The sequence below is a fragment of the Somniosus microcephalus genome, unplaced genomic scaffold (genome assembly GCF_052327205.1).
Source record: "Somniosus microcephalus isolate GS21.2 unplaced genomic scaffold, FLI_Smic_1.0 unresolved_chr3, whole genome shotgun sequence".
NCBI classification, from domain to species: Eukaryota; Metazoa; Chordata; class Chondrichthyes; order Squaliformes; family Somniosidae; genus Somniosus; species Somniosus microcephalus.
In genome coordinates, this window is record NW_028225181.1 from 53,203,218 (window position 1) to 53,217,570 (window position 14,353).

The window sequence follows — 14,353 nt, forward strand, 5'->3', positions numbered from 1 at the left end:
CACAATTCTGGTCTCCATTTAACTTGGTTAGACCACATTTGGAGCACTGTGCACAGTTCTGGTCTCCATATACCTTGGTTAGACCACACTTGGAGCACTGTGCATAATTCTGGTCTCCATTTAACTTGGTTAGACCACACTTGGAGCACTGTGCACAGTTCTGGTCTCCGTATACCTTGGTTAGACCACACTTGGAGCACTGTGCACAGTTCTGGTCTCCAGATACCTTGGTTAGACCACACTTGGAGCACTGTGCATAATTCTGGTCTCCATTTAACTTGGTTAGACCACACTTGGAGCACTGTGCACAGTTCTGGTCTCCGTATACCTTGGTTAGACCACACTTGGAGCACTGTGCACAGTTCTGGTCTCCAGATACTTTGGTTAGACCACACTTGGAGCACTGTGCGCAGTTCTGGTCTCCAGATACCTTGGTTAGATGACAATTGGAGTATTGTGCACAGTTCTGGTCCCCATTTTAATAAAAGGATATAGAGGCACTGGAGAAGGTCCAAAAAAAGATTTACTAGAACGATACCAGAACTGATACTTATACCCATCAGGAAAGATTGAACAGGCTGGGGCTCTTTTTTCTGGGCAAGAGAAGACTGAGGGGTGACCTGATAGAGGTCTTTAAGATTATGGAAGGGATTGATAGGGTAAATGTGGAGACGATCTTTCCACTTGAGGGATAGACCAGAACTAGGGGACATAAATATAAGGGCCCAGCATTCGGGTCCCCACGGTTGAATACGCGCTGTGTACTCACCCGTAGGGCCAACGGAAGTGCCGGTTTCACGCATGCACTGGAAACCGGAACTTCCATTCTCTTAAAGGAAGGAGTTGGGCTTATATTCGCTGGAATTTAGAAGAATGAGAGGGGATCTCATTGAAACTTATAAAATTCTAACAGGACTGGACAGACTAGATGCAGGAAGGATGTTCCCGATGGCCGGGGGAGTCCAGAACCAGGGGTCACAGTCTAAGGATAAGGGGTAAGCCATTTAGGACAGAGATGAGGAGGAATTTCCTCACCCAGAGAGTGGTGAACCTGTGGAATTCTCTACCACACAAGGCAGCTGAGGCCAAATTATTAAATATATTCAAGAAGGAGTTAGGTATATTTCTTAAGGCTAAAGGGATCAAAGGATATGGGGAGAAGGCAGGGACAGGGTACTGAATTTGGATGATCAGACATGATCTCATTAAATGGCGGAACAGGCTCGAGGGGCCGAATGGCCGACTCCTGCTATGCTTCTGTGTTTCTATGACTCTATAACCTTAGTCCTACAACCAGGGGAAACAGCCTCTCGGCAACTACCCTGCCAATAGCATGAAACTCACCCTCCACCAGCTCCAATCGCACGGTCCGCTCAATTCGATGTCCCGTCACGGCGACGTATCCCATGTAGAACCCGCGGTCCGAATGCAGCACAGGCGAGAGCGTCAGGGTCAGATTCCCAGACCGCAGCTCCGACAGCCCGCGGGTCCCGTTGCCCGCGGCCGGCTGGGGCCCAGGGCCGGTCTTGCTGGCGGCCCCGTCGCCTGTCCGCCGACCTTTGACCCAGCCCGCCTCGACCTGCCCGCCTGGCGTCACGGGGGTGAGGTGGAGGGAGAGGCGGGCGGCCGACCCCGGACTGGCGTAGGTCGTCGCTACCTCCCGCTTCGGCCTGGTGAAGCCTGGGTCCATCCAAGAGAAGAAAAAAAAGAGCGTCAAGTTAACGGGGAACAATTTCACTCAAGTAGCTCACAGGGCTCATCCAAGTGCAGGGTGCGTTAGATAAAGAACGACAACTTATGGTTTTACAGCGTCACGTAACGCTATGCGGTCAGCGGGCACGATGGGGTTAGTGAGGAGGGGGCGGGGATGGGCGGTCATGGGACCTGGAGGTGTTCGGACACGGGCAGTAGAGTTTTGGATGACCTCAAGTATATGGAGGATGGAACATGGGAGGTCGGCCAGGAGAGCATTAGAATAGTCAAGTCTAGAGGTGGCAAAGGCAGGGATGAGGGTTTCAGCAGCAGATGAGCTGAGGCAGGGGCGGAGACGGGCGATGTGGCGGAGGAGGAAGTAGGTGGACTTGGTGATCGAGAGATACAGCATGAAGCTCCGGCTACATGGTCCCATCAAACAATTCCAGGGCAGAAACAGCGTGGGTTAGATACAGAGTAAAGCTCCCTCTACACTGTCCCATCAAAAACTCCCAGGGCAGGTACAGCACGGGTTAGATACAGAGTAAAGCTCACTCTACACTGTCCCATCAAACTCTCCCAGGGCAGGTACAGCACGGGTTAGATACAGAGTAAAGCTCACTCTACACTGTCCCATCAAACACTCCCAGGGCAGGTACAGCATGGGTTAGATACAGAGTAAAGCTCCCTCTACACTGTCCCATCAAACACTCCCAGGGCAGGTACAGCATGGGTTAGATACAGAGTAAAGCTCCCTCTGCACTGTCCCATCAAACACTCCCAGGGCAGGTACAGCACGGGTTAGATACAGAGTAAAGCTCCCTCTACACTGCCCCATCAAACACTCCCAGGGCAGGTACAGCACGGGTTAGATACAGAGTAAAGCTCCCTCTACACTGTCCCCATCAAACATTCCCAGAGCAGGGACAGACAGAGATGATGCTTACCAAATATCTCCATTGTGTAGGGGACATTGATAGTCTTCCCATGATAGCTGACGCGACATTCCCAAGCTCCCCGATCCTCGACCTCCAGCTTCCCGATGCTGAGAGTTCTCCCGTCCTCCTCGGTCGCGATCCGATCGGAAGACTGCACCGGCGAGCCCCCTCGGTGCCAGGACACCTGGGCCTCAGGTAAGGCCTCCGAAATACAGCAGAGAAGCTTCAGCCTGCTGCCCTCCAGCGGGATTCCTGGGATGTCAGGTTTTACTTCAAGGAGAGAGAGTAAGAAACACGTTAAAAATCTATCGGGATAGCTTCGCGGGGGAAAATTCTGTGAAACCCCCCCCCGGCCCTTGTAGCACTGGGGTCCTAAATCCAGCCCTAGGTCCCACTCTGGCCTAATACCAGTAGGCTTCGGCCCACGTGCCACCACCGAAGCCTCCGGGCCTCCTTTGACAGGATGCAACGGTTGAGATTCGGGCCCGCTTGCTCCTGCAGAGGCCCCGGGGAATGCTGTTAGGAGGCTGGGGCTGGTGGAAATGGCTCATCTCCATGGCAACTGGTCACAGTTACCTCACCCCCACCGCCCCCTGCTCCCAGAATGTAAAAGTTCAGAACCTGATGCACTGCCTTCAGGCATAAAGCTCCCTCTACGCTGTCCCATCAAACACTCCCAGGGCGGGTACTGCACAGCTTAGATACAGAGTAAAGCTCCCTCTACACTGTCCCATCATACAGTCCCAGGGCAGGTACAGCATGGGTTAGGTACAGAGTAAAGCTCCCTCTACATTGTCCCATCATACAGTCCCAGGGCAGGTACAGCATGGGTTAGATACAGAGTAAAGCTCCCTCTACACTGTCCCATCAAACACTCCCAGGGCAGGTACAGCATGGGGTTAGATACAGAGTAAAGCTCCCTCTACACTGTCCCATCAAACACTCCCAGGGCAGGTACAGCACAGGTTAGATACAGAGTAAAGCTCCCGCTACACTGTCCCATCAAACACTCCCAGGGCAGGTACAGCACAGGTTAGATACAGAGTAAAGCTCCCTCTACACTGTCCCATCATACAGTCCCAGGGCAGGTACAGCATGGGTTAGATACAGAGTAAAGCTTCCTCTACACTGTCCCATCATACAGTCCCAGGGCAGGTACAGCATGGGTTAGATACAGAGTAAAGCTCCCTCTACACTGTCCCATCAAACACTCCCAGGGCAGGTACAACACGGGTTAGATACAGAGTAAAGCGCCCTCTACACTGTCCCAGCAAACATTCCCAGGGCATGTACAGCATGGGGTTAGATACAGAGTAAAGCTCCCTCTACACTGTCCCATCAAACACTCCCAGGGCGGGTACTGCACAGCTTAGATACAGAGTAAAGCTCCCTCTATACTGTCCCATCAAACACTCCCAGGGCAGGTACAGCACAGCTTAGATACAGAGTAAAGCTCCCTCTATACTGTCCCATCAAACACTCCCAGGGCAGGTACAGCACAGGTTAGAGACAGAGTAAAGCTCCCTCTACACTGTCCCATCAAACACTCCCAGGGCAGCTACAGCACGGGTTAGATACAGAGTAAAGCTCCCTCTACACTGTCCCATCAAACACTCCCAGGGCAGCTACAGCACGGGTTAGATACAGAGTAAAGCTCCCTCTACACTGTCCCATCAAACACTCCCAGGGCAGGTACAGCACGGGTTAGATACAGAGTAAAGCTCCCTGTACACTGTCCCATCAAACACTCCCAGGGCAGGTACAGCACAGGTTAGATACAGAGTAAAGCTCCCTCTACACTGTCCCATCAAACACTCCCAGGGCAGGTACAGCACGGGTTAGTTACAGAGTAAAGCTCCCTCTACACTGTCCCATCAAACACTCCCAGGGCAGGTACAGCACGGGTTAGTTACAGAGTAAAGCTCCCTCTACACTGTCCCATCAAACACTCAAAGGGCAGGACACCAAACTTGCGGGTGGGCAAACAGTGATGATGATGCCAATCGACTGCAACTGGACATAGAAAGGCCAGCAGAATGGGCAGACAATTGTCGGATGGAATTTAATACAGAGAAGTGTGAGGTGATGCATTTTGGCAGAAGGAACAGGGAGAGGCAATATACAGTTAATTTGGATGATCAGCCATGATCTCATTAAATGGTGAAAGAGGCTCGAGGGGCCGAATGGCCTACTCCTGCTCCTATCTTCTATGTTTCTACTTTAATGGCACAGTTTTAAAGAGTGTGCAGGGACAGAGGGACCTGGGAGTTAATGTGCGTAGGTCCCTGAAGGTGGCGGGACATATTGAGAGAGTGGTTAGCAAAGCATATGGGATCTTGGGCTTCATAAATAGAGGGATTGAGTACAAGAGTAGAGAAGTTATGCTGAACCTTTATAAAGCACTGGTTTGGCCACAACTAGAGTATTGCATCTAGTTCTGGTCACCACACATTAGGAAGGATGTGACGGCCCTTGAGAGGGTGCAGAGGAGATTTACCAGAATGGTTCCGGGGATGGGGGAATCTTAGCTACAAGGACAGGTTGGAGAAGCTGGATTTGTTTTCATTGGAGCAAAGGAGGTTGAGGGGTGATTTGATCGAGGTGTACAAGGTTTTGACGGGTTTGGATAGGCTACACGGGGAAAGGCTGTTCCCACTAGTTGATGATACAAGGACTAGGGGACACAGATTTAAGGTTTCGGGCAAGAGATACAGGGGGGGATGTGAGGGGAAACTGTTTTACGCAGCGAGTGGTGAGGACCTGGAACTCGCTGCCGACGGAAGTGGTGGAAGCGGAGACACTCAATGTTTTCAACAGGAGACTGGATAGGCCCTTGAGGGAAATAAACTTGCAGGGCTCCGGGGATAGAGCGAGGGGAATGGGACTGACTGGATTGCTCTACAGAGAGCCGGCACGGACTCGATGGGCCGAATGGCCTCCTTCTGTGCCGCTATGAACTCTCTGACAGCCAGCAGGAAAGGCCCAAGCTCCATCTCCAGCCTGTACTGAGTTCGACTGCTCTCGGTCAAGCCACGTGAGTGAGCAAACAGAGACTCCAAATTCATTTAAAAAAAAGATAGAGGAAAATCTTAGCAAACAATCTCCGTGTGAGCTCAATGATTGAATTTTGCGGCTTGAAATATGTAAAATTTTACGCAAGGAAAGTGCTTGAAGTCTTCCCCATATGTGGGAGGGCGGTGGAATATTTGCCTCACCTTAAAGATAGCGGTGTCGCGTGACTTTGAATGACTCGTTCCTGCTCTCGGGAGATGGGTGGAGGGAAAGTAGGAGGTAAAATTCCACACAGTGACAAGCGTGGTCAGTGGGTGGCACTCTGTCTCTCTCGGCTCTGAGTCAGAAGGTTGTGGGTGCAAGCCCTCGCACTCTGGAGATGTGGGTTTATAATCCCAGGTCCACAGTCACCGGTTCCCCGGTACTGAGGGAGCGCTGCAATGTCGGAGAGGCAGTACTGAGGGAGCGCAGCACTGTCGGAGGGGCAGTACTGAGGGAGCGCAGCACTGTCGGAGGGGCAGTACTGAGGGAGTGCAGCACTGTTGGAGGGGCAGTACTGAGGGAGTGCAGCACTGTTGGAGGGGCAGTACTGAGGGAGCGCTGCACTGTCGGAGGGGCAGTACTGAGGGAGCGCCGCACTGTCGGAGGGGCAGTACTGAGGGAGCGCAGCACTGTTGGAGGGGCAGTACTGAGGGAGCGCCGCGCTGTCGGAGAGGCAGTACTGAGGGAGCGCAGCACTGTTGGAGGGGCAGTACTGAGGGAGTGCCGCACTGTCGGAGAGGCAGTACTGAGGGAGAGTTGCGCTGTTGGAGGGGCAGTACTGAGGGAGAGTTGCACTGTTGGAGGGGCAGTACTGAGGGAGCGCAGCACTGTTGGAGGGGCAGTACTGAGGGAGCGCCGCACTGTCGGAGAGGCAGTACTGAGGGAGCGCAGCACTGTCGGAGGGGCAGTACTGAGGGAGTGCCGCACTGTTGGAGGGGCAGTACTGAGGGAGAGTTGCACTGTCGGAGGGGCAGTACTGAGGGAGCGCAGCACTGTTGGAGGGGCAGTACTGAGGGAGCGCTGCACTGTCGGAGGGGCAGTACTGAGGGAGCGCTGCACTGTCGGAGGGGCAGTACTGAGGGAGCGCTGCACTGTCGGAGGGGCAGTACTGAGGGAGCGCTGCACTGTTGGAGGGGCAGTACTGAGGGAGTCCCACTCCCCCGCTCTTTCCCCGTATCCCTTGCAATTTTTTCTCCTACGAGTATTTATCCAATTCCCTTTTGAAGGCTCCTATTGAATCTGTTTCCACCGCCCTATCAGGCAGTGGATTCCAAATCCTAAACACTCGTTGCATAAAAAAGTTTTTCCTCGTGTCCCCTCTGGTTCTTTTGCCAATCACCTTAAACCTGTGCCCTCTGGTTATCGACCCTTCAGCCATTGGAAACAGTTTCTCTTTATTTACTCTGTGTAAACCCTTCATGATTTCGAACACCTCTATTGAATCTCCCCTTAACCTTCTCTGCTCTAAGGAGAACAATCCCAGCTTCTCCAGTCTCTCCACGTAACTGAAGTCCCTCATCCCTGGTACCATTCTGCTAAGTTGACATACCTTGGACCATGTGGAGTTTGATGACCTTCTCCAGGTGGATCTCTCCGTACCGGGCCGTGCAGCGGTAGCTCCCGGAGTCCTCAGGATGCACCTCCTGGACGAGCAGCGAGAAGTCCCCTCTGCTCAGCCTCTCCCCCGGGACCCGCATCCTCCGGCTCCGGCCCGACAGCCCCCGCTTGACCACCCCGTCATTCTCCACCATCAGCAGGGTGAAGCGGTCCCGCCCGGGCCCCAGACCGGATCCCGGGCCTTGCTCGGGTCTCTCCCAGGCCCAGTGCAAAGCCAACTTCCGATAGCCGGTCCTTGGCAACGGTTGGTGGCTCAGTGAGCAGGGCAAGGTGGCGCTCGATCCAACCCAGGCCAGCACCGTCTCCGCTGGCAACATGTGTACACCCATCGCTGCGGAGAGGGAGAGAGAGAGAGGAATTACCAAGGGAATCCCTTGTTGCTCGGGTGAGGGGGTGAGTGCTGGAGGCCCTGGACCCCCTCGTTCCCCCGCCCAAACCCGACCGTAATCCACTCAATTGAAGCCCGCCCCTCCTAGGGACCGGCTATTTGGCTACATGTAGCATCACTTTCTCTCCTCCAAAACCCGAAACGTCCCCATGACTCACCCGAGAGAGATTTGAGGCACTGTCGGAGGGGCAGTGCTGAGGGTGCGCCGCACTGTCGGAGGGGCAGTACTGAGGGAGCGCTGCACTGTCGGAGGGGCAGTACTGAGGGAGTGCTGCATTGTCGGAGGGGCAGTACTGAGGGAGCACTGCACTGTCGGAGGGGCAGTACTGAGGGAGCGCCGCACTGTCGGAGGGGCAGTACTGAGGGAGCACTGCACTGTCGGAGAGGCAGTACTGAGGGAGCGCTGCACTGTCGGAGGGTCAGTACTGAGGGAGCGCCGCACTGTCGGAGGGGCAGTACTGAGGGAGTGTTGCACTGTCAGAGGGGCAGTACTGAGGGAGCGCTGCACTGTCGGAGGGTCAGTACTGAGGGAGCGCTGCACTGTCGGAGGGGCAGTACTGAGGGAGCGCTGCACTGTCGGAGGGGCAGTACTGAGGGAGTGTTGCACTGTCAGAGGGGCAGTACTGAGGGAGTGTTGCACTGTCAGAGGGGCAGTACTGAGGGAGCGCTGCACTGTCGGAGGGTCAGTACTGAGGGAACGCTGCATTGTCGGAGGGGCAGTACTGAGGGAGCTCTGCACTGTCGGAGGGGCAGTACAGAGGGAGCGCTGCACTGTCGGAGGGGCAGTACTGAGGGAGTGCTGCACTGTCAGGGGGCAGTACTGAGGGAGTGCTGCACTGTCAGGGGGCAGTACTGAGGGAGCGCTGCACTGTCGGAGGGTCAGTACTAAGGGAACGCTGCATTGTCGGAGGGGCAGTACTGAGGGAGCTCTGCACTGTCGGAGGGGCAGTACTGAGGGAGCGCTGCACTGTCGGAGGGGCAGTACTGAGGGAGCTCTGCACTGTCGGAGGGGCAGTACTGAGGGAGCGCTGCACTGTCAGAGGGGCAGTACTGAGGGAGCTCTGCACTGTCGGAGGGGCAGTACTGAGGGAGCACTGCCATTGTCTATCTAAACCATTTGTGATTTTGAACACCTCTATCCAATCTCCACCTGAGCCTTCTCTGCTCTCAGGAGAACAACCGCAGCTGCTCCAGTCCCTCCACGTAACTGAAGTCCCTCATCCCTGGTATAAGAACATCAGAAATAACAGCAGGAGTCGGCCATACGGCCCCTCGAGCCTGCTCCGCCATTCAATAAGATCATGGCTGATCATCGACCTCAACTACACTTTCCCGCCCGATCTCCATATCTCTTGATTTCCCCTAGAGTAGAAAAATCTATCGCTCTCAGCTTTGAATATACTCAAAGATTCAGCATCCACAACCCTCTGGAGAAGAGAATTCCAAAGATTCACAACCCTCTGAGTGAAGAAATTCCTCCTCATCTCGGTCTTAATTGGCCGACGCCTTATCCTGAGACTATGCCCCCTAGTTCTAGACACTCTAGCCAGGGGAAACATTGTCCCAGCATCTACCCTGTCAATCCCCTTCAATGCCAAGTCTGTTTCACCCATCACCCCTGTACTCGCTGACCTACATTGGCTCCCGGTTACGCAACACCTCGATTTCAAAAAAATCCTCACCTTTGTCTTCAAATCCCCTCCCAGGGCCTCTTCTCCTCCCTGTCTCTGTAACCTCCTCCAGTCCCTCCAACCCTCCCTATCTCTGTAACCTCCTCCAGCCCCTACAACCCTCCAAGATCTCTGCGCTCCTCCAATTCTGGCCTTTTGAGCAGGCCCCGATTTTAATCGCTCCACCATTGGCGGCCGTGCCTTCAGTTGCCGAGGCCTTAAGCTCTGGGGATTCCCTCCCGCAAACCTCTCCCCTTCTCCCTCTCTCTCCTTCCTCCTTTAAGACGCTCCTTAAAACCTACCTCTTTGACCAAAGTCGTGGTCCCCTGTCCCTAACATGGGGCTGGGTGTCAAAGGTTGCTTGATAATTGCTCCTGTGAAGCACCTTGGAAATTTTAATACGTTAAAGGCGCTATATAAATACAAGTTCTTGTTGAAGACGCCCATCTCTGGAACCGTTTCAATAAATCTCGCAGTCTAAACATAGAAACATATAAGATAGGAGCAGGAGTAGGCCATTCGGCCCCTCGAGCCTGCTCCGCCATTCAATGAGATCATGGCTGATCATCCAAATTCAGTACCCTGTCCCTGCCTTCTCCCCATATCCCTTGACCCCTTTAGCCTTAAGAAATATATCCAACTCCTTCTTGAATATATTTAATGAATTGGCCTCCACTGCCTTGTGTGGTAGAGAATTCCACAGGTTCACCACTCTCTGGGTGAAGAAATTCCTCCTCATCTCAGTCCTAAATGGCTTACCCCTTATCCTTAGACTGTGACCCCTGGTTCTGGACTCCCCGGCCATCGGGAACATCCTTCCTGCATCTAGTCTGTCCAGTCCTGTTAGATTTTTATAAGTTTCAATGAGATCCCCTCTCATTCTTCTAAATTCTAGCGAATATAAGCCCAATCGACCCAATCTCTCCTCATACGTCATTCCTGCCATCCCAGGTATCAGATTGGAGAGGCTGGAGTTGTTTTCCTTGGAACAGAGGAGGCTGAGGGGAGACCTTATTGAGGTGTATAACACTATGAAGGGCCTAGATAGAGTGGATAGGAAGGACCTATTTCCCTTAGCAGAAGGGTCAGTAACCAGGGGGCATAGATTTAAAGTAATTGGTCAGAGGTTTAGAGGGCATTTGAGGAGGAATTCTTACACCCAGAGGGTGTCATATAGATAGAGTCCTAGAGTTATACAGCACAGAAAGAGGCCCTTCGGCCCATCGTGTCCACGCCGGCCATCAAGCCCTGTCTATTCTAATCCCATTTTCCAGCACTTGGTCCGTAGCCTCGTATGCTATGGCATTTCAAGTGCTCATCTAAATGTTTCTTGAATGTTGTGAGGGTTCCTGCCTCTACCACCCTTTCAGGCAGAGAGTTCCAGATTCCAACCACCGTCTGGGTGGAAAGGTTCTTCCTCAAATCCCCTCTAAACCTCCTGCCCCTTACCTTGAATCTATGCCCCCCTGGATATTGACCCCTCTACTAAGGGGAAAGGTTCCTTTCTATCCACCCTATCTATGCCCCTCATAATTTTGTACACCTCAATCAGGTCCGCCCTCAGCCTTCTCTGCCCGAAGGAAAACAACCCCAGCCTGTCCAGTCTCTCTTCATAGCTGAAACGCTACAGCCCAGGTAACATCCTGGTGAATCTCCTCTGCGCCCTCTCCAATGCAATCACATCCTTCCTATAGTGTGGCGACCAGAACTGCACACAGTATTCCAGCTGTGGCCTAACTAGCGTTTTGTATAGCTCCATCATAACCTCCCTGCTCTTATATTCTATGCCTCGGCTAATGAAGGCATGTATCCCATATGCCTTTTGAACCACCTTATCTACCTGTCATGCTGCCTTCAGGGATCTATGTACATGCACACCAAGATCCCTCTGATCCTCTGTCCTTCCTAGGGTCCTACCATTCATTGTGTATTCCCTTGCCTTGTTAGTCCTCTCAAAATGCATCACCTCACACTTTTCAGGGTTAAATTCCATTTGCCACTGTTCTGCCTGTCTGACCAACCCGTCTATATCGTCCTGTAGCCTGAGGCTTCCCTCCTCGCTATTTACCACTCCACCAATTTTCGTGTCATCTGCGAACTTACTGATCATGCCTCCTACATTCATATCTAAATCATTAATGTACACTACAAACAGCAAAAGACCCAGCACCGATCCCTGCGGTACCCCACTGGACACAGGCTTCCAGTCACAAAAACAACCTTCGACCATCACTCTCTGCCTCCAGCCACTAAGCCAATTTTGGATCCAATGTGCCAAGAGCTGGAAAGTGGGATTAGGCTGGATAGCTCTTTTTCGACCAGCTCGTACAAGATGGGCCGAATGGCCTCTTTCTGTGCTGTCACTTTCTATGATTCTACGATAGCAAAGGTGCTGTAGAAACACGAATCCTTCCTTTCTTGTATCTCTAACTCTGCCCGGACCGACGAATCAAACCCTCGGTCTTTCTCGAACATAAGAACATAAGAAATAGGAGCAGGAATAGGCCACTTGGCCCCTCGAGCCTGCTCCGCCATTCAATAAGATCATGGTGATCTTGGGCTCAAAGCCACTTCCCTGCCCGCTCCCGATAACCCTTCACTCCCTTATCTTGCAAAAATCTGTCTATCTCCACCTTAAATATATTCAATGACCCAGCCTCCACAGCTCTCTGGGGCAGAGATTTCCACAGATTTACGACCCTCTGAGAGAAGAAATTCCTCCTCATCTCAGTTCTAAAAGGGCGGACCCAGTGGCTTTCTCCCCTACACCTTCTAAGTAGCGGAATAAGGAACGATGGGTTTTTCCTCAGCCGAACATTTAACCGTGTTAAATGGCCGGAATATCCTTCCACATTTACGCTGCTCAGGGAGGTCATGGTGTGTGGCGGGAGGCGCTCTCGAGGCGGGGTGGGGGGTGGTGGTAGACGGAGGAGTCTCTCCCTGAGGCGGGGAGGGAAGGAGGAGAGACTCCCGGCTCCACCGTCCAATCGGCAGGTTTCAGCCCACAGCCCTCAATAACCCGGGGACATTCTAGTTCCACACAGCTCTCCACCGTCTCTGTGGCTCTCTCTCTCTCTCTCTCTCTGTCTCTCTCTCTGTCTCTCTCTGTCTTTCTCTCTGTCTCTCTCTCTGTCTCTCTCTCTCTCTCTCTCTCTCTCTGTCTCTCTCTCTCTGTCTCTCTCTCTGTCTCTCTCTCTCTGTCTCTCTCTCTGTCTCTCTCTCTGTCTCTCCCTCTGTCTCTCTCTCTCTGTCTCTCTCTCTGTCTCTCTCTGTCTTTCTCTCTGTCTCTCTCTCTGTCTTTCTCTGTCTCTCTCTCTCTCTCTCTGTCTCTCCCTCTGTCTCTCTCTCTGTCTCTCTCTCTGTCTTTCTCTGTCTCTCTCTCTCTCCCTCTGTCTCTCTCTCTCTCTGTCTCTCTCTCTCTCTCTCTCTGTCTCTCTCTCTCTGTTTTTTCAGTTCAAATGCTTTATTGGCATGAAAGTTTACAGAGAACCATATTGCCAAAGCTTACATTGCAAAAAGGTACAGTTTTCCAACATTCTGTAGGTGTCTCTCTGTCTCTCTCTCTCTGTCTCTCTCTCTCTCTCTCTGTCTCTCTCTCTCTGTCTCTGTCTCTCTCTCTCTGTCTCTCTCTCTCTGTCTCCCTCCCTCTGTCTCTCTCCCTCTGTCTCTCTCTCTCTGTCTCTCTCTCTCTCTCTCTCACCGTCTCTCTCTCTGTCTCTCTCTCTCTCTCTCTGTCTCTGTCTCTCTCTCTCTCTCTGTCTCTCTGTCTCTCTCTCTCTCTGTCTGTCTCTGTCTCTTTCTCTCTCGCTCACTCTCTCTCTGCTCCTGTCTCTCCTCTCTCTCTCTCTCTCTGTCTCTCTCTCTCAATTCAATTCAATTCAATTCAAATGCTTTATTGGCATGAAAGTTTACAGGGAACCATGTTGCCAAAGCTTGCATAACAAAAAGTACAGGTTTCCAACATTCTGTAGGTGTCAAACGTTTTTGACCCTCGTTGGGTACAGACAGTATTAATTTAAACAGTCGTTGACCCTCGTTGGGTGCATTCAGTATTAATTTAAAACAGTCGTTGGGTACATTCTCTCTCTGTCTCTCTCTTATCTCTCCCTCACTGCCTTTCTCTCTCTGTCTTTTCATCACTATCACTCCCTCTCTGTTCCTGTCTTCCTGTCTCGCTTTCTCTGTGTCTATTTCGCTCTGTCTCCATTCTCTCAATCTCGCCTCTCTGTCTCTGCTTTCTCCCTCCCTCCCGCTCCCTTCCCTTCTCTGTCTCCCTCTCCACTCACCCTTCCCGCCCTCAATTCCCTTCCAAAAGGAGAGTGTGATCAGCTCCTCCTTGAAGGAGAGGGAGCTGACCTCACAAAATTCCGCTACTCCGGCATGGGATGGGCGAAGGAACGATACATTTCCAGGCCTCTGCGTCTCAATTCGAGCTCGTTAACGCCCTCGGCTGAGGTCCAGGCTTCCGCCGAAACCCCTCCAGGGGAGCTTCATTGTGGCTCGCAGGTAAATGTCCGAGAGGACAGGAAGATCCAAGTTCCAACCACCCCCCGGCCACCCCCCACCAACGACTTGCCGGAAAGTGGACATCAGGATTTGCGAAGCCTCCTGCAGGAGAACATCTCCGCAGGCGACAGAGGGGCAGTGCGCTGGGGGGTGGGGTGGGCAGGGGAGTGAGACATCACCCAGCCCTCTCCACGCCGCACGATTTAGGACGGGGAGGGGAGGGGAAAGGAGAGAAGGCAAACCAGAAGTAAAAAAAAATAAGAAAAATCAGGGTAGGAAGGGACGAAAACAAACAATTGTTAAAAGGGAAAAAAGTTACTCACCACAGGTGGGATAGACCAACGCCAGCAATGATACAATCCATTGACCCACCAGGGCCATCCTTGACTCTAATGTATTTTGGGGCAAGGATTTCACGTGAGGAATGGTTCAGTGGCTGGGTTCGAGGTTTGCGGGACCTATCTGTGCTCTGGTCAAACACCCGACTG

The 14,353-nt window shown here is 52.6% G+C and overlaps 1 protein-coding gene across 3 annotated transcripts in view; it reads right to left on the reverse strand.

Moving 5' to 3' along the window:
* LOC147091450 (lymphocyte activation gene 3 protein-like) overlaps window positions 1–14,353 on the reverse strand; it is a 127,331-nt gene that overhangs the window by 25,144 nt on the left and 87,834 nt on the right. For 2 of the 3 annotated variants that reach the window (XM_085976796.1, XM_085976797.1), the window contains exons 2-4: window positions 7,234–7,632; window positions 2,640–2,900; window positions 1,345–1,680 (exon numbers count right to left, since the gene is read on the reverse strand). In XM_085976796.1, the coding sequence (XP_085832922.1) occupies window positions 1,345–1,680; window positions 2,640–2,900; window positions 7,234–7,630 (994 nt within the window). In that variant the 5' untranslated portion in view covers window positions 7,631–7,632. Of the gene's footprint in view, window positions 1–1,344; window positions 1,681–2,639; window positions 2,901–7,233; window positions 7,633–14,188 lie in introns of all 3 variants that reach the window. The other variant, XM_085976795.1, reaches the window with a different exon arrangement.